The following is a 24,614-nucleotide window of genomic DNA, read 5'->3' as shown; positions in this document are numbered from 1 at the left end:
TACCATTACAATAATAAGGAATTTCAAATGCTTCATTTCACAGAGTACGTGTACTACTGTTTCCTGACGTCTATTCTGAGCTATTCTTGCACTTAAGAGAGCTTTTTGTGATGCTCACAGCTGAAGTGAAATAGCAAATAGATTAAAAAGATGATAGGTCTTATTTTGAATCCTGATTCTGCAAACTATACTGCATTTGTGAAGCCTTAATCCTCATGCTGTTCTAATCTTTGTATGAGAAAAGTATAGTTTTGTTTGCAAATTGTAAAAGGAAGTGAAATTAATTTGCTGCTCACCAGTTTCTCATCAACATTCTAAAAATCCCAGTGAAATTAATATATTAAACATGGGAGTGGGAGATAATTTTGCCAATTTAAACATCACAGATTAAGAAAAGGTGTACAGTAATGCTATAAAAATCAAAATATTGATCTACATTTGTTAAAAGAAGAATCTTCCCCTATGTCAAACAGCATAATAAAGCTGAGAAACAATCCTGGCTATATAATTACTCTAAAAAGAAGCTGGAGTCATTCAGTAGCTCACTAGAATGATCATTTTCAAAGTGCTACACAGGAAAACACCTATGGTATGAAACCCTACTGACTCCAAATTTTAAAGCTGCATCTGGCTGTACTTTATAAATGAGATTATTGCCTTTCATACATGCTCACAGCACAACTGAGATGGTCACAGAGTCCTTCAGAATGGAAAATTACACACACTTCAAATAACCTGCCTGTACTTCTGCTTAGGGATTTTTCTGAAGCAGAGGCAAAGAAAGAGCAGACAGTAAGAATGGCCAAACAAGAGCACTCCAAGAGTCACTCAGCATCAGGTTACAGACAGTAGCTTGTAAGGCAAACCACTTGGAGCTTCTGGCTGGGCTAGCTCATAAGCAGAATGAAAATGGTACAAGAAGTTGCTTGTACAATGGTACAAGGAGGAGCTTTAGGATGACCCACAACTTAAATGAGGTGAATGAGCTGATAAAAGCAAGAATCAAAGAAAGTGCTCCATGCTGACTCAAAAGCACAGAGATGTGAATCAGCCAGAGCCCTAATTAGGCAGATTATAAAGGAAGGTTTGAAAGAATCCTCTGGCAGGTTGAGAGGAGGAAAAGACTTAATGAATTTTAATACCAAAAGTCATCATTTTATCTGCAAGATTATAAAATATGGCTGCTTTGATAACAAGAGACAAGAACATCTCAGGATGTCCCTTTCAATTGTATGTCTTGAGCAGTACAAAAAGCACACAATTTGTCTCTGACAGAATTTCTGCTAACATTTCTTACCTGCACATACAGCGAAGTAATTCACTGCCACTGGGCCGTGTTTAAAAAATCAAGTAGGTGGAACACTGTGAAGAGGCTGACTTGACTACAGTTAAAATTGGTTTAGGGAGTCCAGCTTTTGAGTACTTGAAAAAATTCTCTGGAATCCAAGCACTCTTTTGTGCCACCTCCCATATTATCCTCATGGCTGGAATACATGAAATGTGGTAAGAGCTTTTTGCCTTCTTAACACTAGGTAGCAGAGTTTGCAAACACTCTAAGTTCCTAAAATGCTCCTTTCACATAGGAATCAAACCCCTTTCCACATCATAGATTACTTATTCCTTGTTCTTCCAGATGTCAAGGTTTTCCCTGTTTTATCTTTCTTCACTCAAGCTCCTCTTTAATCATATCTGAGAGCATTCTTTTTTTCCCCCCTCACTTCCACCATTCCCTAAAGTATCTCTTTTTACACCTCTTCCCCAAGTCCTTTCAACACAAGTTATATTTTTCTTCCCTTCCTGAGAAAGAGGTTTGGCTGTGCCTTTTGATTCTTTTCTCCAAATAACTTCCTTCTGTTTGCTCTTGCCTCTCATAATGAATGCTGTGTGAAAGTTTGCACCTTTTTCTTTCCCACATATGGGTTTTGCTCTCTCAACCATGCAATGGACTTTGTCCCATATTGAAGTACCTAATTTTCCCATTACACTTTTCCATCACTTATTGTTTCCAAGCCCAGATTATTTCAGTCTGTCAATATATTTCCCTTTTTCAAATTTTACTTAATTTTACCCATGTAACATTTCTTCCCCAGTTCAGTGATCTAAACAGTCACAGCATACCAACAATTGCTTATTTACTGAGAAAATATTTAGGATACTAAACACTAAGGATACTGCCATGACTAAATACTACAACTCCCTCGTGCCTGAAGGCCTCACAACAATAATTAATCTTGTTTTTTATATTTTTCAGTTTTATAACTGAAATAATGAAGACATAACTGAAATTATAGAAGTACCTTGACCAGTAGGCTGTGTAATCTGACCAGTGTGGGCTGTTGGAGAGCAGGCCCAGGCCGCTGGGGACGCAAGCAGCTCTTGGCTGCTTGGCTGGGTGGCAACTGGTTCAGCCCATTGGGATTGACCACGTGGACCTTCAACTCTGGATAAGTTAAGGAGGACTCCATAAAAGGGGGCTGTTGTGCATGAACCCAGTGTGTCTTGTCTGGCTCCAAAACTGTGACACTCGGGCATCAGATAAGCACAGATCGCAAGTATCTCAAGAAATTTTAATTTTTAGGGATCCTGCAATTCATTTAAAAATGACCTTAAAGTCCAGTAACTCTAATAAGTGCTTGAAATGTCAGTTGAGTTGATTCAGATGGCAGTACTAACAGAAATAAAAGAATTTGCATCTACAGCTGTATCAAAAATAAATAACCATTATTGAAAAAAATTCAGTTACATCTATTCCATTTTAAACAATTTAATAATATTTCCTGCAATGCTACATACAAGAAACTATTTTAAATAACATTAATACAAACTAAGAAAAGTCAGAGAACCTGAAGCTAGAAAGATTTCATCTTTCTCTCACATAATAAAAGACATAATACACAGGATTCATTCAAACAACTATATTATAATAACTGTAGGAAAATGCTTAAATAAAAAGGTTTAAATGAGGGAGCTAAAATTCAGGCATCTAAATCCATGTGTAGGCACTGAGTAGCTGGTTTAATTTTCAAAGTTGCAAACACTTTGAACTTCTCAAGAGTTTAAGGTGACCAACACATACAGAAGTCCCATTAACACTTATCCACATCATCTACTCATCAAATGTAGGTCCAACAAATTAAAAACCATTTGTATGCAGAAAGCACATGACTAATGTTTACAGGATTAAACCATAAGCTGATAAATTGATTCAGTTGTCTAATTTAAATCTCAAAATTTAAAACTTTCAATCACAACATTTAAAATACGATTTGTTTATTCAATTATGCATTTAGGATGTATGCTATAGTCTTTTAAAACATCTGCTGTGAAGAACTCCCAGTAGATTTTAAAATAGAGCAATTAGTACCTTTTTTTTTCAAAGTGGCAATCAGAGTCCTCATGATCAATGTATTATTTGAAATATTCATGTCTACAAATAAGAGAAATCATTGAGAAGCCATAATTTTCCTTATTGACCATATTATTTCCACAGCTTGAAAGCAGATCCCCTGTTAGCAGAGATTTCTGCTTAGAAATTGGTGACATAGCTCTGGAATTTGAGAAGTTTATGTAACTTCCTAAGTGCCTAAAAAAGAAACTTCATCTTTTATACTGCAAGTTTCAAGCAGGGATCAGTATATACAGTTAAATCAACACCTCTAAATACTTCATTAAAATCAGGATACTGGCCACCAAAACACCATTAATATCAGTTAGTTAAATATCTTTTCGGCTGCTAAATGAACATATACTTTTCTACACAAGGAATTTTAATAATTCACCCATTATTATTGACCAGATCAGTGTCACATTATTATTTGCCTTTACTATTTTTGTTCTAATAAATCTCAACAGCAAAATAATTAGGTTGCTCATTTTAGCAGAATGAAAATGGGCTCAGTCCTGCAGACACTTTTCAAGTGTCTAATTTTATAAATGCTGATTGTCATATTCCTATACAGAAAATAAAGCCTGGGAAAAAATATGTGGACCATAATAGTCATTACTTGTATCAAGTCTGCAATGGCCAGAGAGCTACAGCACTGAAATTGCAAGGTAAGAACATATCATCAACACTTTAGGCAATGTCTAAGAAAATGAATTATTCTTAGGTCTACTATCCACTCTTGTGGCAAAATAATAAATATACCCATTTTGTCCCTCAGAGGGAAAGACAAGGCAAGCCACTAACTGGATCTTATCCTTTTCTTCACCACCACTCAATGAGCAATTAGAGATTGTTCTGGTTTGCAATACAGGTAAGGAACTGTTCTTTTAAAAGAACAGATCTTTTAAAAAATTGAAACTTGATAAAGGATTCCTTTCATTGTGTCTACTCAGATATCTTCAGCTACCAGCAATTCACCTTGGTTTCAGAGTAAAGGTCTCAGGTATCGTAGTTCCATCCAAGTTTTTAAAAGCAAACCAAACTAAAATCATTAAGGCTGTTTTAGGTCTGTGTCAACTGGTTTTACTTAGACCAAATGGAACAAACACTTTGAGGACCCTCAAGTGGAGTGATCTGTCTTGTCAGTATTCCAGGAAAAGTCATTGCATCCTTTGAAATAATTAGTCACCAACATCACCATCTCTGTCACCTATGAGCCACAGAAAATGAAAACCTATAGCTAATAAGGCAGTTCCAAGAAGATCTCCCAGTGCAGTAAGATAAGGGATAGAAAAACTGTCAGGGTCTTTTCCTTTTTTCCAGAAGTGGTGCACCATCCAGTCAGCAATCCACAACAGAGTAAACACCTACACAACATCAAACAAACAAAATCTGTATCATTATCATGTAAGTTACATCAATGCAATGTCTCCATACTAGGCAGAACTGTTGTTTACCGTTGCTTTTGAAAAATATAAATAATTAATAAGAATGAATTTCAGACTAAAGCTGCCCACAAGCAGAGAGAGGAACACTTAGCCAACTTCTCTCAATCACATGCAGAGGTGGAAAGAACATACTGAATTACTGACAGCCCTTTTCACCCAGTCTATGCTTGAGGACTTCTGAAAATGGCAAGAAAAAGCAAAAAAAGTTCCACCAAACATGCAACTGCACTTCTCACATAACACATCATTCTGTACAGAGAGAGCATAAGTGGGGCTTTGAGATAATTCAGAATCAAATCATGTTGCCTCACAGGAATAGGCTCAACCCAGGCATAACTCCTGTTTCCACAGGTCTAGCACTGACCTGAAATCAGATGTGATGTAAAGAACCACAGGTCAAATTAAGAACAGTTTCATCTGGGTTGTGTGAACTGCAAAAAATGGCCTAGAACCTACTTTTATGCCTGAAATACCATCTTCAGCCCTTCTGTAATAAGGCACACCTGCAATATATATTATGAAATTGTCACTCCAGGCTGAATTTGTCCCAAAGTAAAAGATTTAATTCCCAGCTGTGAATGTCTGAACATTTGAGAGGCTTGATCTTCATACCAAAGGTATGCATAATCATTAACCCAATTTGAGAAAAAAATAATCCTTTTAATGTTGCACAGCTGTATGATAAGAGATTTTGGTTTAGTGGAATCAAGTGGTGTGGAATGGCACAAGATGAATGGAGAAAGGACCACTAACTGAGTTTCATTTCTTCTTGTAGCTTCTAAGGAGCTGCTTAAGTTGAAATAAATTCTACATTTTAGGTATTTTTAGTTAATCAGACATTTAAGAAGGGTAAAATTAAGACATTTACTACCATAATTAATTTTTTAAAACTCTACTCACTACATTTAAAATACTGTAGATATCAAAATAATGCAGTATTAAAAGTAGTAAAAAGGACAACTTTAATATTTTATTTAGTAAATTATCAATTACTGGCATCAAAAGCATGCTTATAAATGTATATATTCATTCCTTGAAATACTGATCAGATGGCTGCAAGACAGTTCTCCACTATAACTATAGCAAAATGAATGTCATAGAAAAAATTAATCTTTGCTTTGCAAAAGTGTATGTTAAAATACAAGCCTGAATTTGTAATTAAAAAAGAAAAAAAACGAGAAAGGAGGAGTATTTGCTTAATGAAAAATGCATGGCTTATTTATATAAATGTATCTTCTGAAAAGGGAACTCTGTAGTCTAAGCTAATTATGCAAGTCCTAGGTGCGCTGACTGGAATCCAAACAAATATATTTAAAACAGATGTTTTCTTTGGAAGACTATCAGATTCCTTGAGTCAGCTCCTTCTTCTTACAGAGACAAAAAGAGGCCTGTTTGTAAGAGATCCTGTACATTCCCATCTCCTACAGGATGTGCTCAGAAGACGCTGCAGAGACCCACATCCACAATAGTTATGCATGTTCCATTGGAAGATGAGAGCATTCATTCCAAGAAAAATATATACTGCATTTATATAACACAACCAATTAGACATAACATACACAGTCCAATTTAGATGACAGTATACACTTTTGACTCTTAAAAATCATGACATGAAAGCCTTTCAGTTGTCTATATATTTTCCACTCTGAAAAAACTGACTTTAGACTACAGTTAAATATTGGCAGTTTGGAAACTAAGCTTTTGTGAACCTTCCCAAATAATTATTTTTGCTGTATTAACTTATGGGTGCACAACAAACAATACAAATTATAACAAGCCTGGCTTCTGCAAGTGATAAGAAAAAGTTATAGTATATTATATTAACTGATGCTCGTCACACTATGTGATGGCAATTGTAACTTAGTGCTTACAGAGTGAGTTATCAGACTGCAGCTCACCAGCCTTCACTTATTTTGGTGAAGGAATAATGCTATCATCCATCATGCATTTTCATGGCTAGGAACTCACTAAGAGTCTTTGGAAATGGGTACCTATTTGCCCACGTTAGTTTGTAATGCAAGACAGAATCAATGTGACTAAGTCTTCGAGAAGATTTTGCTTCTCATCACTGTTAAGAGAAGGCAATCAAAGTCATCAATCAATTATTATTTTGGAAACAGAAAAAAAGAAAAGGAGTGCCCTACTATGAGTTTGCTGAATTTTTAAAAGATAGACTTGAATTCAAAGTGGTAAGTGACTCACAAAGATCTGACAGATTAAAAAAAAAAAGCCGTCAAAGAGACATTACAAGATGACACTTCGGGATTTGTGAGATTTATTTATCAGTGACAGATACTTCTGTCAGTAAATTGATGCAGATGGCACAGCAGCACAAACACTGTGCATTTCTGCCCTGCACTCATGCTATGAAGAAGAAAGCCTTCCTTCTTTCAGCTGAAAACCAGCTGGTTTGGAGGGAAAAAATAAAGGGATGAACATCACAGAAAAGCCTAATAATACAGTACCAAAATGATCTGTTTAGCATGAAATGCTGTAGAAAATTGATAAGAAAAGCTTCTAAATACATGCAGCACTGTTCAAGATGTGAGCTGAAATTATTTAGTATAGAAATTATTTAATAGAGAGTTTTCTGCAAAAAAGCAGATGAGTAGTAGTAGAATTATGAAAGAAAACTCTAGGAATTCTTCCAGACTGAAGGATAAAATAACTGCAGGGTTTAAGAAAAGTAAAAAATAACTAAATATCTGTCTATGTAAAAAGATCTAAGAAAAGGGAGACACTCAATAGTCACTGATCAAGAAAAAAAAAAAAGCCCCAGAGACAGGATTGCAAAAATACAAGCAAAATTCCAGATGTTTCAATAGTTTAAAAGGAAAATCATGCTATATTATTATCATCATTACAGGGAGAAAGTCACAATCAAAAGAGAGAAAAAGGAAACTAAAGGCATGATCAGATTTAGACTGCATTTCTTTTTAGACCTTTGGTCTCACTGTCAAAAAAAGTCCTGAGAAGCAGCAGAATACAGCAGTAAGAGTAGGAGGGAGGGGAAAAGCTTGAAAAATCCTAATGATGAAAAATGTAAGTACTCATATTATTTTGTACAACAAAGGACAGAAATAGAGTGTAATTCTTGATAGTGAACTTTCTGACTCAAATTATGAATTTCATATTGGAAGTGAAATTGAAGATGAATACTCAAATATGAGTGAGCTTTACTATTTTGAAAGTTCAAATCTTATGCAAGACTGGAAATGGGAACATTACACACTACAAATCAGGTTTTTTCCCTTTGTTATTGTGCACAAAATTTACTTTAATTCTTTCAAGGTCTTTAGATACAAATAACAAGGAAAAGCTAGGTGAAGAAAAGTTATTTTTGATATTTTGCATGTATTATATCTGCATTTTCTCATGGAATTAATTTCTTATGGGAAAAGAAATTTCCCCTAAAATGAGCAAAGAATGAAACTCTGTTATTTAAAATAAAAATACATAACTCCTTCCAAACATTCTTAATATTGTCTAGGCTTCCTCTAGCCTAATTAATAAGTTGCAGGATGCTATCATATTTTTATTGTTTCTTTCATCTGGCATGTCCATATTCCATCAATGGATGCATGTCAAATTCAGTGATGAAAGCGTAATAATCAAATTAATAACTTCTGTAAAGCAGAATAAAATTGTTCACTTTTATATTAGTTTGTACATTAGTTGCTGTGATAAGTGAATTCCAACACCAAGCTGGAAGATTAAAGTTTGGGTTATGTAATTTCACATGCTTTTCTAGGTGGGCATTATCAAGATTCAACTATAAGTTCAGTATGTAGAACAAAGACCTTTCAGCAGTTTATTTATCATGCCTTGGACAGGACACCATGCCTGTTGCTAGTACTGATGATTTCACCTTAAATTGTTTCCATCTGAAGGTGCATTACAAAATAGTTGCATTCTATTACGTCAGACAGGAAATATAGATGTAAATAAACTGAGGGAATCTCTTTTCAAATGTATTTTAAGTCTCCTTTACTTTCAAAATTATATTGACTCAAAATTTACTCATAACTTAACTATGAAAAGATCCTGTAATTACTGCATAAGAACTATGAAATTCAAAGGTAAGTTTATTTATTTGGTTTTTTAATTATGAGTAAAAAATCCCATTTAAGAATCTCTAAAGACTACTGTGTTCTGACTCTCTCATTCTTACCAGAGTAATGATTTAGGTCGTCTAGTGGCTTTGACCCTTCATTAAGTTAATTTTCAAATTACACATTACATGTCTCCAATTTTAAATGGCTTTTGATGAAGTAGTAACTGTGAAGTGCTTGTAATAGATCTACGCTGAACTCGTTGAGTTTCCATTGTCTAGAGCCAGAAATGTGTAGTCAGTGAACTCTCAGAGTGGGGTCCTACACACACCTTTCAAAAGACATTTTTCTGCACTGTTTTCTCAGGTAGTGTATCTGGCGTGGATCATGTCCAGAGGGAACAAGTAATTATTTCCTCCAAACATATAGAGATTTCCTTCAATCCTGGCTGCAAGAAAACCACTGAACAGCAAGTTTTTTCTTGCTGCTCTTGTTTGTGTTGTAGCTAAGTGGTATTAGCTCCTCTAAGGTATCCAAGCACCCAGACAGCACAGCATACATTGATGTCAGACTGAGACCTCATTGAAGTAAAAAAGAGAATACCAATTTAACTGAAGTTGTTTCTGAGTCAATCTGATTATATTGATGTAATTTTGTGGAAAGCAACTTTTTTTTAAACTTCAGTTTAAATCAAGTTTTTCAGATTGTCATCTTGATTCCTTTGTAGCTTTGCCAGACACCCTGGTTTGACCAAAACAATCCTAATTTCAGGCTGTTTCTCAGCTATCTGCAGGGATGTGTAACCCAGACCAGTAAGTGCTCTGCCATGCTCAGCCTGCAGTAGCTGTAGCACAACTCAGTGTGTCATGCTACGTACACAAGCACTTTGAGCTCAGCCTTCTAGAGGCAAAAATGATAGATCCCTACAATGACTTGGTAGGAGCTGGGCTTCTACCACAGAGAGCAACATGGCTGGAAAGGAAGGAGCTGTTGATAGCTCCAGTCAGACCCCAATGAGTCCGGCAAGTCTGCTTGTCATGCTGCAATGAGAAAGCACCGAGCATACAGAACTGTCCAGATTTGGGCTTGAGTTTCCATATTTCCTTGAAATATGGTCTCTTTAGCAGTTATATGCTCCATCTTTCGGAAATAACCTTTCCTGTTAGAAAAAGCAATATTTAAAATGCATCAATATTTCGCCTATAAACACAACCTTCCTCTTTTCTCTGTAATGTACAGTATATCCCATGAGTTATATTTCCACATTAAAGAGGCCCATACCATCATTAGAATCCTCACACTGGTGAGAAATCCAAGGCATTTTTGATGTGAGCAGGAAGTCGTTATGAGCACCGCTGAATTCTTGGTTTTCTATTGCCCCAAACAGCCCTGAAGCACTGCAAAAGTGACTTTACAGCTGTACACATCTGACCTTCATCAGCTAAGAAGAATTTTGGAATTACTTATTTGCTTGGTAATAGCTCTGGGAATCTCCTATTGTTTGTTTATTCCCTGAGACTTTAACTGTGTGTTCAGATTTGGTCAGTAGGTGTGAAAATTCCTCGGAGGGCGTTTTACTGGCTCAGTGAGAACATGCAGAACAGAGACCGCCTTTGAGTGCTCCGAGCCGTGTGCCAGGACTGACAGCTTGGCAATTCCAGCACTGCTCTCCTTCTGCTCCAGGCTGACAAGACAGGGGATGAAACTCTGCTTGGTGCACAGCCTCATACAGTAAAAAATACTTGTGCCTTTGTGAGGAATAAGAGGAGGACTGTTTTCCAATTAATATAATCTTTGTTGGTCAAATGCCACATTGTAACTGCACACAGTGTGCTGGTGCATGTTTGTGGCTTGCTTTTGTAAGATTTTCAAGGAAAGAGTATTCCTCTTAAACAGAGGCCACTCAGCAAATCCAAAACACACTTAAAATCATTATACTGGGTTTGATTAGGCACACTGGCTTGCCCCAATACTGTACAGTGCATTGTGTGAAGTACCCTACATACTTACAGGGTATACCATCCCCATAGCACTTTTTATTGTATTTTCCTCTGGTTCTGCCATTCATAAACACAGAACAGGCTCTTCACTACAGAGCTAATTCAGATCTCTTAAACTTCAGCCTAAAAGTTTTACCTGAATGCAGATTAATAGAAACATTTGTGCAGTTTTCCCTCCTTTATGGAAAAATAACTGTGAAATCTCAGCCCCTCTAAAGATAAAGGGAGTACAGCCTTGGATGTCACTACAATCAATTTATGAATTTAACTGAAGAACATTTCAAGAATATATATTTATTTAAATAGAAACAGCTGTACTATTAAGGGTAAGAAAATGAAAATGAAATAAAATAAAATGTTTTCTGAGGTTTCCTAAGCTTAGACACCTGGAACTGTTTTGTTCATAGAGAATCAAAAAGAATGCAAATCATAGCTCTGGCTATTCATGTTACTTAAAATATCTTACTGTAATGATTTTTAGAAAAAACTACATATTCAGTGAAACTGTACTTTGTTTTATTAACTGCATATTTTCAGTCAATAAGAACTGAATTATACTATTGATAATACATCGTGGCATATTAATTATTTAGTTCCCCTAAAATTTCATTTAAATGACGTGCTGTGGAGAAAATATCTAAGAAAATCTCAGAACAGGTAGGGAGAAGAGATGAAAGAAGCTGGCAGGCCTGGGTGGTGAAAAATCAACAATCAAACAATATAACCATCATATTTGGATGAAAATGAAACTAACTCTCTGACTGGAACTTCAGCAATACTGCATAGAGCTTTCAGTGCAAATAAATTCCATTTTTACCACTTTGGGATGGATAGTGATGATTACAGGCAATTTGAAACAGTCTTGTTAAAATGCCAAATGGAAGTCATATGTATGTTACAGTTTTACTGTAAAAATAATTTGGAATAGCATAAACTGAAAGAGAGACAGAAATATAAAAGCAATAAGCAACGTCTTTGCATTAATATTTTTTTGATTTTTTTTTCCATTTACTCCAGCATTCCAGTTCTACGTTTGCCATTTCTCTAACTCTTTCCTCTTCATTTTAAATAAACAGAGCTGGACAGTCAGAAATAATAAACACAATTCAAAGTCAATTAACAACCTATTGCAGTCCGCTGTAAAATATGTCGTTAAATAATTTAACACCTTACAATAGTTGCTTAAATTTTAAAGACACGAAATTCATTTAATTGCTGCTGTTATTTTTTAATTTGGCATTATTTTTTTAACATAGTGAGGAAAAACCTACCCAGGTGGTATATTGCCATAATCATTTTCAGCTTTCTGCCTCCCAGCTCAACAGAAGTAAGGAATGGCAACGGGCAAAGCAGTGATATCAGACCTCCTCACAGGACTGACTATAGTTAACTCTTACCTTTGGGAATCACTGTATTCTGCTAAACTATCATCTACCACCTCAAACATAAAAGATACAGCTTGCAAGCAGGACTGTAGTTTTTGACATCCATTTCCATGTACCTTCCATGCAAAGTGAAAATAAATACAAAGTCCAATATATTAGAAAAAAAGCCTAGAATGTAGATCTCTCACTGCTCAAAAGACTGTCAATGGATTTGGTTTGTTGTTAATTGAAACAATAATACTTAGCTGTGAAGTTTTTCAGTTTTACAGCAGAACTGGAAAAGATCTCACTGGAAGGACAAAAACATAAAAGAATTCTAGAAAAATAAGATCAGTAGCTGTTAGGCTATGCTAAAAGAAGTGGCAGCTTGAAAACTGTTTTTTACAATTTCCAGGTGCATAGATGATGTCACTGAAAAAGGGAAGAGGAATAAGTACAAATATTTAAGTGCTTTCCTCGAGAAAGAAGAAACTTAAAAGCATGAAACTGCAGTCTGGAAGTACTTCAGACTGACAGGCAAATAAAATGTGTTGAAGATTTAAGGATTAAAGCAAGCATCATCTCTCTGAAAATTTAAAATCTGCTCTAATTAGAGGTGTGCGACACTACAATAATCACTACTAGAAAAATGCCAGAATAATTAAAATGGGGAAAGGAATCTGTTAAATATTTTCAGAAGGTCTTAAAAACCACGGTGTTTCAAATTGTAAATATGTCAAGACCCACGAGAAGTTATAGTTTGCAATACTGGTACTCAGTTTCAAAGTAAATACATCTCAAAATGCCTTTTATGACTAACAACAGAAGACAAAGTGGAAAAAATAATCCATAAAAGGGAGCAGGGAAAAAGAAGAAAAAAGCTCTGTATCTGCTTTATAGGTGAAAAACCAAGAAAATCAGGTGTATGTACTGCAATAGAGACACATGACTGCAAAACTGAATACTCTAATCAGATCCTGAATTTATGAAAATGCAACTTTACACCTGTATATGTGCTGTTGCTGGGTCTGAATTACTATGTCATTTGAAAATCCTGCCATAATACCTGAACTTGTTTTTCAGGTGAACTTCTGCATTTCTCAAGTCTCGCTGCTGAAGAAAAAGTGTCCCTAAACATGCTGTGATTGCAGTTCTGCTAGCAGGAGGACTGGATTTATGAATTCAGGTTGATTCCCATGGGAAATCTCGAAGGTTTAATACTGACTGAAATCACACTGCAGTCTTACATTAACAGGGACTCTTTCCCCAATCCAGACAGAAAACATATAGGAAAGGAATAGCATTATTTCCTCAGGAAAACACATTATAAAACAAGTGATAAGGCTGGAAACTAGGAATATTATCTAAGAGGAAAATGAAAAGTAATTTATGTCTTTTAGTATGACGCTCTCACTTGCAAAGGTTGAAACATTACCAGTCATGTTCTACCAGAAAGGTGTAAATTCTCATATGAAATAGTAATAGTTTTTGAAACCTGTCCTTACTGAAATAGTAGTGTGATAAACAATGGGACAATTCAGAACATTAAAAATTATAATTTTACTAAGGATTGACCTGTTGATAATGTTGTTTGTATATTAAAACTAAATAGGTCACATTTTTTGAAGCAGTATGTATATTTAAATTATGGATATTTCAACCACACTTCTACCGTGTAACATGAACAGTCACTTTTTGGTTTTAAGGTGCAATGAAACATTATAGTTAATTCAGGCACGTTATACTTAAAAAATGGGTGAGATTTTAATAAAATATGTAATTTTGTATTAGTGATTTTTCAAAATGAAATCATTTCACCTTGAGACATTGCTATTTCAAAAGGCATCTTTCAAGAACTGCCCTTGCTGGGTATGAGCAGATGACTGGGTAAAACAGCCAAATAAGGTAAAGAAGTTTGACAATTAATGCAATTACAGCTTCTTGTATAGTGTTTGCTTCGTATTAATTTAAACTAATAAATATTAAGAACACATTAAGGAAGCTGTAATATTTTCATCTGCTCGACTATGTTAACTAAAACAGTAATGTGAACCACTTTAGGAGATTTCTTTAAGAATTTTCCTTAATTTTCCTTATTCATAAATGCTACCTTTCCTTCTTTCCATTTCCCCTCCCTTCTTTCCATTTCCCCTCTAGATGATTAAAATGATGGGGTTTTAGATGCAATGGTTCCAAAAGCATGTGAAAGATGCATGACAAGGAAATAATGCAGTCAAGTGTGTTCTGAAAACCACTCAGAACAACAGTACACCTGTGTAAACTGTATATAAGTGGAGATAATCAGCTACTTCAGAGCTGTGCTGAAAGCCTCTATAAACCCACACCTTCTTGTACCATTTATGAGATTTCAGATACCAGAAAAAATTATTTTCTTTGAGAACTTGATTTTATACAAGCATTTGCCAGTCGTACTTATTCTTACCTGTAGCAGAGCTGCAAACAAATATACTGCTATAAAGATGGGGGTTAAGGAAGTATGTCCACTTTTCATTAAATGGATAGTGTACAAGAAAATCAGGTGTCCAGGAATCACCAAGAGAAGCAGAACTTGGGCTGATTTGTTATTTACTCCTACAATTGAAAAAAAAAAAAAAATCCAAAATTCAGTTAAGTTCTTCAGTTACTATATTAGATTTTTACTCATTTTAATATAGAAACACCCCATTTTTGGAATTCCACAACATTGACTACTGTGGAACAGCAGGCATTAATTTTCACTAAAAGACTCCTTGAGGAATTTCACTGCCTTCCAGAAAAGGTAAGCAGAGCCCTTCTGGAAAAGGGTGCAAACTGCCTTCATTCTGTGCTCACGTAATACCATCGACATTTTTGGAGCTCCTAAAGTCTTACTAAGAAAGAGGATCTTTTGGACTCCATATCCAAGACATTCTCAAAAGTACCTTATATTTCTAAAAAGTAATCCCACATTTACCACTTTCACATCTGTTTCAATTCATTTAATAAATACGAAAGTGTTATACACGGTGGTGACACATCACATTTCACCACAGTTACTACATCATTAGGAGAGAGGGAAATACATGGGAGGAATAAGCTGTGAAGAAAAAATCTAGTAAGAAAATGGCAAATTGGAAATGGAAAGCAGGGATTTGGCTTAGTAATAATGTCTGATATAATGGTTGGCCCTAACAGGAAATTGGTTTGAAGTTCTGAAGGCAGACAAAAGTTAGGAGCAGGTAGAGAAGCTAAGGAAAGTTGAAGCCTGAAACCCTTCTGAGTGGGTATCACAGTGTCCTGCCCCACCATCCCTTATCTTCAACCATTGCCAGGGCTGCATCCTTTTCTATGCTCCTCTCTACTCACCCAATCCTCAGGGAGATTCTTGTGATTCTCACAGGCAAACAGCTGCAGGCAAAGGAAACTGCCAAGCCTCAGCTGCCTTTGAATAGCACACAGCAAGCTCAGTTCATTGCCATTTCTCACTGGTGGCACAGTATGGCATACAGGGGTAAAGAGATGTGAGACAGGATTTTTAACTGACTAAATACATACCTGTACCATAGTATGTTCTGCATGGGTAATAGCAACCCTTGGCTTCCTCTGGCAGCTCTCCAGGAATGCTATGTAAATGGAGGTAGGTAGAAATTCTGCTAGCTTGAATAGCTACTAGATTGCCACCAATACCTGAAATGCAAAAGGGAACCAATGAAAAGTTTTCAGCTATTTTTTTTTCCTCTAGTAGGTAATATTTTTGCATATTTACCAATTTCCTCCATGTTTATCACAGTACCTTACATTCAAAAGTCAAAATGAAAAATATCTTTAGAATGTATACTAGTTACAGAGAGGCTACAAATCGTTAAAGTAACTCCAGAAATGTGGGTTACAGTTTAGTGTATCACTGGGTATTTGGAGATTAGTTTTGTATCAGGGTAAATGCAAAAAACTCAAATCCTTCCAAAAGGTTCAATCTTAAGCTTTCTCATAAGTGAAACTCCCTTTTATGCCTCTTCTTTGGAAACCCCTCTTGGAACAGCAGAAGTATGACATTGTTGTGCCACTGCTGGATTACCTCCCTAGGTCATTATTCCAGGCCAGCGTAAGTAACAAAAGCAGCTCACTACCACAAACATAAATGCAGATTTCACACACACAACCACAGGACCAGAAAAGGCTTCAAGAGTTAATATATTCATTCCCCTCTCACACAAAGCATGAGTAACTACAGGCTTCTGTCACTCATAATTCAGGCTGAAAGAACATGAGTGTCTGAATAGCTGATTTTTAAAAGAATGGTAGTGATGGAGATTCTACTTTCTTTCTTGTAAGTGGCAGTATGCATAAGTTGTAGCAGCAGAGCTTTCATCTCAATATAAGAAAGAAATCTCTTATAGTGAGAACAATCATTCCCTGCAACAACCACCTCAGGGATGTGGTGGAGTCCACTTCACTGGAGGTTTTCAAGATGTGACTGGTCCAGGTGCTAGAAAATCTCATCTAGGCTCCCTTTCTCACACAAGGTCGGACCAGATGACATTTCAAGGTTCCTTCCTCTCTGGGCTGTTTCATGTTCTATGAATTTTTACTTCAATGAACACAAAACTAAAACAACTCATTATATCTACACTGCAGAATGCAGTGACATGAAACCTTCCTATATATTCGAGCTGTCTACTTGCATATCAAGCACGTGCTTTTTCTTTCCCCCTCTTCAGATGCTCTACACAACAATGGGTTGGTCTGAGAAGAAGCAGAAGAAATACAGATCTTGTCCCCACTTCAGGACAAAGGCCTTGTTTATTGTTATTAGTAGAATCAGTTTATCTGATGCTTAGGGCTTTGTCTGGTTGCAAAACAAGTGTTTGTGGTGACCAGGAGACACTATTTCCCAAATTCTTTTGTTGACTACAGACTGGTTAGCACAGAGATCTAATACTGAGATCTGAAAGAAGATGTCCTGCCCCACCACTGCTTAAAGACAGTAAATGGCTGAACCTAACATGGAAGTACATCTTTTAAGCAAAAACTTTAGATACAAATTAGGAAATGCATGTTCCCAGTCAGAAGTTACAGGGATAAAATATGAACTAGCAAAAGGCTGAGTCAGAGTTTGCAAAGAAAATTAAAATAACAGTAGCTCTTTTTTCAGGTGAACTACAGAAAAGTAGTGAAGTAAGGGATTTATCTAAACTACGAGAAGTTTAAAAAGATTAAAACCAATCTAAGTAGGACTCAAAGTCTGTCCTTCGATTGAGAACAATAAATTAGAGATTTGTGACTAATGAGATTAAGGTACAGAAAGAGAGGCAGAAATAAAATTAAGGATCAATGCACTACATTTGGATGGGGATCAGATAATTTCTGCGACTGAATTATGGAAAAGCTGTTATGTAAAACTGCTTTTTAACAGAGCTACAAAGCTGGGGATGGTGCCATAGGACTGGAAAATATGAAACAGTTTCTGCTAAAAAAGAGAACATAAAGGCAATCTGGGTAATCACAATCAGGCTAACAACTGCAATAACTGATATATTCACAACAATACTAAGAGAAAAAATTAATAAAATATTCTGTCATTATCTGATTCTCTGATAGCACTACAGAAAGAAATAAAGGACAGAAGGACATAGGGCTGGTTTGAGTTTTGTAGCAATGGAACTACAAACCACTTTGGCACAACTCTCTAGATTTTAAGTATTTCCTAGGATGTCTGTAATTTCATTTTGTGACTGCTAATTATTGCTTCAACAAATTCAGGCACTGAGAAATATGATAGATGTTCTGGACTTTTTCCCCTAGTTAATAACATGGGAAAATGAATGAGATAAAAGAATTAAGGAAAATGGAAATAAGTCCATTTGAAATGGTGATTAAAAAATCTGTCTGGACAACAGACACTGACAAGTCTGTGAAAGAAGGTGTAAGATTGGTTGTCAATCCTTTGATGGATAGCTATTAATGACAAATCTTTTCACTTTTATAACCATCACTTGGAGAAAGTATTCCCCAAGCCCTATTGCTCATGCAGACAGCAAGAAATTACTGTCAAGTATTAAAAGTGGTTCCAAAACAAACTGGCCAGCCATGGCATACTGGTAAAGGAGGTGATAGCTGCTCTGCAAAGGAAGCTGACAGCTGCTCTGCAAAGGAAGCTGACAAGCTAACCAGAACAGCCAGTATGGAGTGTGATTTCAGGAGGTGTAACTAGTTACAGCTCAGTTGAACATATACAGTCCATTTTAGCTAACTGGAAATGCAGTATTTGTATGTTCAGTAAGATTATTTTAAATTTTATTTGTCTGAGCCTCAATAACCTAATATTAATAGTGTAATTTTAACTCACAGAAGAGAGCCTGGTATAGTGAAGTGTAAGTGCTTCTAGAATCCATACATCCTGCTCAGTCTCAGCCAGCCAACAATGTATGGTGGTGACAGCGCAGTGATACTGTAATTTAGTTCTGTCCATTCACCTACCAATTCCTTCTTCTAATTATTTTTGAACCTTTGGGCCAATTTCAACCATGCCTGACATGAGGACAGAAATGTTAACTGCTTCCAAGTATGGTTAAAGAATCTACCAAAAACGAAACAGTGACTAGATAAATAAAGGAAAAGATCCAAACGCATGTCCTCAGTGAGACAAAGACAGTAATGAGTTATATAGCTAATGGCATAAGCATAAGCAGGCCAGCTGGCCAGTCAGCACTCAGCTTGGAATAAAGCATGATGCCTCTTGCTCAGCCAACAGCTCAGTGAGACAGAAGAGGAATGACAATGCCATGGAAAGCAGAGGGAAAATGAAACAATGTTGTGAGCAGCGGGTATAGCAGGAACACGAGGCAATAGGGAACACCGCCGGTTGAAAAGGCTGTCTAAAAACCTCAGGATACAAATGAGAACAGAATCAGGTTTCATTCTGCTGGTCACAGGATGACTCGTATAAGGCTGTTCTTGCACTGAATCACTTGGATATGTACAGAGATACTCAGTTTGTTTGGTAACAGCAGCTACTGTGCATGTGCAGTTACCATCTCAGCTATACCAGACTAATCAGACCCCTGGAAGAAACAGAAAACAGATAAAACTGCGTAGGTTGGCAAGATGTCGATACATAAAACTGATAATGTCTCAGCATCTTCTAAATGTATAAAATGGTCACATACTCAGTAGCTGCTCATATTATTAAAAGCTCTGTAGATGTATATGAGGACTGTTTCCATGAACGTTTGATTAATCCAGACATTTTTTCTCCTGGAAAACACTATTGCCGTCATCATAGCAAATACTAAATTTGTGAAGACTTACTTCTTTCGTTTCCTTTCATTTTTGCAAGATCTACAACACAGGGGAAAACAATTGTTTCAAAAGTAAAATCCAGCAACTATTACTTCATGCCTCTCAGAACAGCAAATGTGTTTAACCTCAGTGTGAGAGTGTTGCTTTGTCAATGAGCAGAAGAGATGTTGTCTGCTAAAGTGAGAAGGATGTCACACTGACTTAAAACTTTAAAAGAAAATTAAAAACCTCATCATTTTATCAAGGCAGTTAAGGGCTAAGCAAGAACATTTCTTCTAAGAATTGTTATCACAGCTCTTTTGTCTAACAAGCACAGAATCCCATATTGTAAGTAGAGCCAAAACCATGCTGTGTATTTGCAAATAGGCCTATGGGCACAATTCATCATCTGGTAAAAAGAATTTTTTTCTAATAATAGAAGTAACCATGCTATTCAGAAAACCACATTAAAGCACTTTACATCAATGAGTCTTAAAGAATACTTCAAAGCAAATCTGTGTCTCATAACTCAGTGCAGGTAAAAATCCCCAGAAGTTAAGGGAAGCTGGATCTTGCTGATGCAGATCAGTCTGAGATCATCCACTGCTCTGGGGTAACACATCGGACTGTATTTTTCCCCGGATCTTACACCTCACTTTTTGATAAATAGAGTAAGATTTTCCAGGGAATACTGGGAGGAGCAGTTGATAAACCAGACGGCTGTGCCACCATTCAGAGGGAACTGGAGAGGCTGGAGAGCTGGGTCAAGAGAAATCTCCTGAAATTCAACAAAAGGAAGTGCAAAGTTCTCCATCCCAGCAGGATAACCACATGCACCATGTTATAACTAACCAGTAAAAAATCTGGTTTCAGGTACTTGTTTAGTGTGAGGGGAGAACAGTACAACAGGCAACCTAAATTTTTCAGAGCAGTATTCAACCACTTTATGTATGAAGTCCCTTCCTTTCCCATAGGTCCCCATCTCATCTTATTTTTGTGCATTTCCTTAAATGCATATAACTAAAGAATTGTTCCTGTAGAAAACTGCCTCCTATTGAAGTACTGAGAGCACCAGAGAAAGTGAACATACTCAGCTTTAATGACCAGAGCCATAACTGTTCATAAAAATGTAAATATTTGCATGATGGGGCACACAAAAAATTCTGTAAGAACAGGCAAAGCAAATCATTGAGATTAAAAATTTTTAGAAACCCAGTTCTATGGAGAGAGATTAATCAGTCACAGAATACTGTGTTGTTCCCAAGTATCTATAATACAGCTCGTGCAATGGGACTAAAATCAATTAATATCTACATAAGGGGAGAATTAGGCCAACATAATTCCCAAACTGATTTTTCTTATATATCTATCAAGAGAAGGAAGGCAAGAAGATTCTCACTTTTGCACACTACTGAGCACAATCCACAGCTCAAAATAGTCAGTTTTGCCAAACAGGCTTTTTTGAAGTTCAACATCTGCATCATAAAAATGAAATGAAAAGGAAGCAAAAGACTCTCAGTTACAATGGTGACCGAAAGCTCTAAATTCTGGAATAATCTTCTTATCTTTCAGAAAATGCAAGACGAATTTTTGCCCTGACCTCTCTACCATTAACTTTAAAAATCCTGTTTTATGCAAGTGAAATACTTAGATTAGAAAATTAACTAGCCACCTATTTATGTTTTTGGGGCTTTTTTTCATCCATCTTCCATTTTACTTTGTAGCATTTCTTTTAATACTTACAAATGTTTGAGGGAAAACAGATGGAAAATATTAGCTTTCCCTAGATGGATGCTTTTTAAGAGAAGTCTTTATTATATATGCAACTATTACATTCCATGTTTGATTTCACTCATAAATAATTTCTTTCCTATGACTAATAAAAAATTGTTCCTTGACTGTCAAAAAATGAAAATGCTCTGGATATAATTGTGTTGTGAAAACTACACAATGATTACTGAAATCTCCTAAAAAATTTACAAGTAAGACTTAAAAGAAAAATCACACACTATAAAAGTATATATGCAGATTTACATGTACAGGTTAGCAACTAAAAGGTAATAAATCTATCACACAATAATGCATGAAAAGTAAGTAAAAGAAATCAAAACTCTCCTCCTTATTCATGCCAAAATAAAGACTGAATTATAAAGTTCTCATATAGTAAAGCTGCCTTCTGAGACTAACACATTCTTTCCAATTCAGGATGCAGAAAAATTAATTTGCTACACAGCCAAATTGCTCTACTACGCATCCAGGTACACTAATGCTTTCCCTTGTGATTTACAGAGGCAAATTTCAGATGTTCAACTCTCTGAGACAATGGTTATATCCTAATCAGTTGTGGGAAAACTCAAAGTACAACTATGCTAGAAGAAATTAAAATATATAGCTATTAAAATATGTTGGGGATTTTTATGGCTGTTTTTGTTTTTGTTTTTTGAGGAGGAAGAATGGTTTCATGGTGGTTTTTTCCATATTCTCCAAAACAATTTACAGTAAAAGCTCTCTGAAAAACCTGAAAGTCTGTCATTCAATTTACCTTACTAACAGATAAAAAAGGGATGGTTTGGGGAATGTATTGCATAAACTTAATTTTCATCTCCCAGACAACTGGCATTCATTAAGTTCTACATTAAATTTTCTCTTATGTGTTTCTCATATTCCTTGATACCTATGTATTCCCTTCAGATAGCAAATACTTTTAAAGTATGCACAGCCAAAGAGTAAGAAATATTAGGACAGGTGTGTTTTACCTGTAAAGAGTATTGTTTCAAACCACCTGCAAAGGAAAGTTTTTTGATATAAAGTATTTCCAATTTTCAGGTGTTTTCAGAATTAATTTGCAGAACTTTCATTCTTCAAGGTGCATAAAAATGGGATAAAGTCTACTGACATGTTGGTTATTACCCAGTAACTTCTGAAATGCAAATACTTAGAAGATATCCCACAATGTTTTGTATAAGCACGCAATGAAAACGGAGACGAAAGTGGCTCTATCTGGTAACTGCACCTTAGCTCATTTCTGTTGCATATTCAGAAGCATAAAATTGTTTAAGATATTATCTCTTTTTCTGCACAAAAGGAACTCGGTTACATTGCAAATCCTGAGCCAAATTCAACATGCTGTGATGCTTTAAGAGGATTTGCAAATTTTAACCATCCCATTCATGAGAAAACACAACAATCAACTTGAGTATCTAGGCTGAAGCACAGCCACACTCGGGCTTAGTCATTTTATTCAGAACTTTGGTACATCAAAGAGACATCTAAATCTCAAGTAGTCTGCAAGTTGCCTGAAACAACAAAATGATTTATTTATTTTCAAAAAGCGGAGATGCAATTTAACCCAGCCAACCATAGAATTAAAAATAATTATTCATCTCAAGAAATGTGTTTTAATGTGTTTAAAATGGAAAAAACAGTTGTGAAATATGTCTGGCCACCAGCTGTAAAGTAGACTATAAATGCCTTTCTACTTAAAAACTATTTTAATATATTGAACAAATATTTGTAGTTATTGTTAATAGGGGTGGGAACCTTTGAGGTTGTTCAAATTCCAGACCAGTATTTCTTAAACTGAAGTATTTATGGCTACACAGTGTAAGACATGATTAAAGTCACTTGTCTCATATCTAAGAATAAGCAAACTATCTAGACAGGACTTAGATGAAATGTACTTAATGGTGCACAGGAAGCCTTAGACCTGACCATTTTGCAGTGAATACTGCTCAGGTGTTCAAGATATGGCAAATGGCTCTGAAAAAACAATGACAGCGTGAAATTCTGGACAAATTTAGACTGTCCTCAAATTTTGGCTGGACACATTCCCAGTGGAAAAGAATATTTCTTTCAGGTTTACCTGTTGTTTTCTCCCAGGATTTCTGTGCCATAGGAGCAACAAATTTTCAGGTAAAAGAAAATGAAATGGGAAAACCCTCAGTTTCTTTGGCTACTTAGGCTTACAGTAAGAATTCCAAGGCCAAGAAAGCACTGGTAGTGAAAACTTTCTGCAACAGTAATATTTAAAAAGCCACCTGTTAAGTGTCCTAACACACCTTTCATGTCAGTAAATGAGTGTCAACAGATGTGCTTTTTTAATTGAAGGACTTCCTAACCCCAGTTTACTACACTGTACTGACCAGCAATATCAAAAGGTGTCAGTAGAATTATGAAACCCAGGAGAGGCTAATCTACCAGCAACTCAAAAATTACCAACCTACAGTTTCCTTTTCCAGGAGGTGTACCATAAAACTCTGCATCCTCTACACAGAACATATTTTCTCTATATTATCCAATAGAAATGCATCTATCCTTAGAATTCTGAGTCAAGCTTGCCTCTCACTATCCCAGCCTCCTGGACAGACTTTCCTTCCCTGCCTGCTCCAGTAGCCTCAGCTTTCCCTCTCTTACACCTGCCTAACTCTCAAAGACCTTTTGACCTGCCAGCTAAACCTCCAGGACTATATAGCTTTTGGCTAGTTCTTTTCCCATAAAGACAGTTCAAAAGAATGCTTGGGCATTGCCTTAATCAGTTTGGGTACACCTGCCTAAAAAGAAAAAAAAACAATCCTCTTCTCTTAGGAAGCAAATCCAGGGGGTTACCAGAAAAGGACTACTGTAAGAAAAGTTACAGGTGTAAAGCAGAAAAAAGCTGAAGATCAACATGTCTGCCTTGCCTTTTAGGTATCTGGAAATCAAAATGGAAACATAAAAAAGTTAGGTGGAAGTACTTGCAATTTTGAATTAATACAAAGGCAAGGAATAGGCAGGGAAATGTAATGGCTGAAGTGTAAAAATTAATTTAGAGTTAGCAAGGAGCACAAGTGGCAACATAGAAATGTTTCATGTTAAAAGCAAGAAGAAAGGAAATAGTGGGCCTTAATGAGAAAGAAGAGCAAGCAACATGCTCCACTGAAGATTGAAATACTCAGTTCCTTTTGCCCACTGCCTTCATAAAAATGGTGATACCTGATCACAAGTAGATAGTACTAGGGCCTGGGGGTTAAGTTAAATTTACTGCCTCTAGAGAGCTAAATGAACAATCCATGAAGTATTAGTGATCATTTTTGCTAACTGATTATTTTGGAGGTTAGAGAATATCTGAG

General features: G+C 36.0%; 1 protein-coding gene across 5 annotated transcripts in view; it reads right to left on the bottom strand.

Moving 5' to 3' along the window:
• Window positions 1-24,614, bottom strand: part of SLC41A2 (solute carrier family 41 member 2) — a 67,122-nt gene that overhangs the window by 19,174 nt on the left and 23,334 nt on the right. For 3 of the 5 annotated variants that reach the window (XM_069002965.1, XM_069002968.1, XM_069002967.1), the window contains exons 9-11: window positions 15,784-15,915; window positions 14,693-14,841; window positions 2,548-4,752 (exon numbers count right to left, since the gene is read on the bottom strand). In XM_069002965.1, the coding sequence (XP_068859066.1) occupies window positions 4,567-4,752; window positions 14,693-14,841; window positions 15,784-15,915 (467 nt within the window). In that variant the 3' untranslated portion in view covers window positions 2,548-4,566. Of the gene's footprint in view, window positions 1-2,547; window positions 4,753-14,692; window positions 14,842-15,783; window positions 15,916-24,614 lie in introns of those variants that run through there. The other 2 variants (XR_011147947.1, XR_011147948.1) reach the window with 1 other exon arrangement.

Source organism: Aphelocoma coerulescens, chromosome 1A (assembly GCF_041296385.1).
Source record: "Aphelocoma coerulescens isolate FSJ_1873_10779 chromosome 1A, UR_Acoe_1.0, whole genome shotgun sequence".
Classification (NCBI taxonomy): Eukaryota; Metazoa; Chordata; class Aves; order Passeriformes; family Corvidae; genus Aphelocoma; species Aphelocoma coerulescens.
This window is presented reverse-complemented; position numbering and strand designations above follow the sequence as displayed.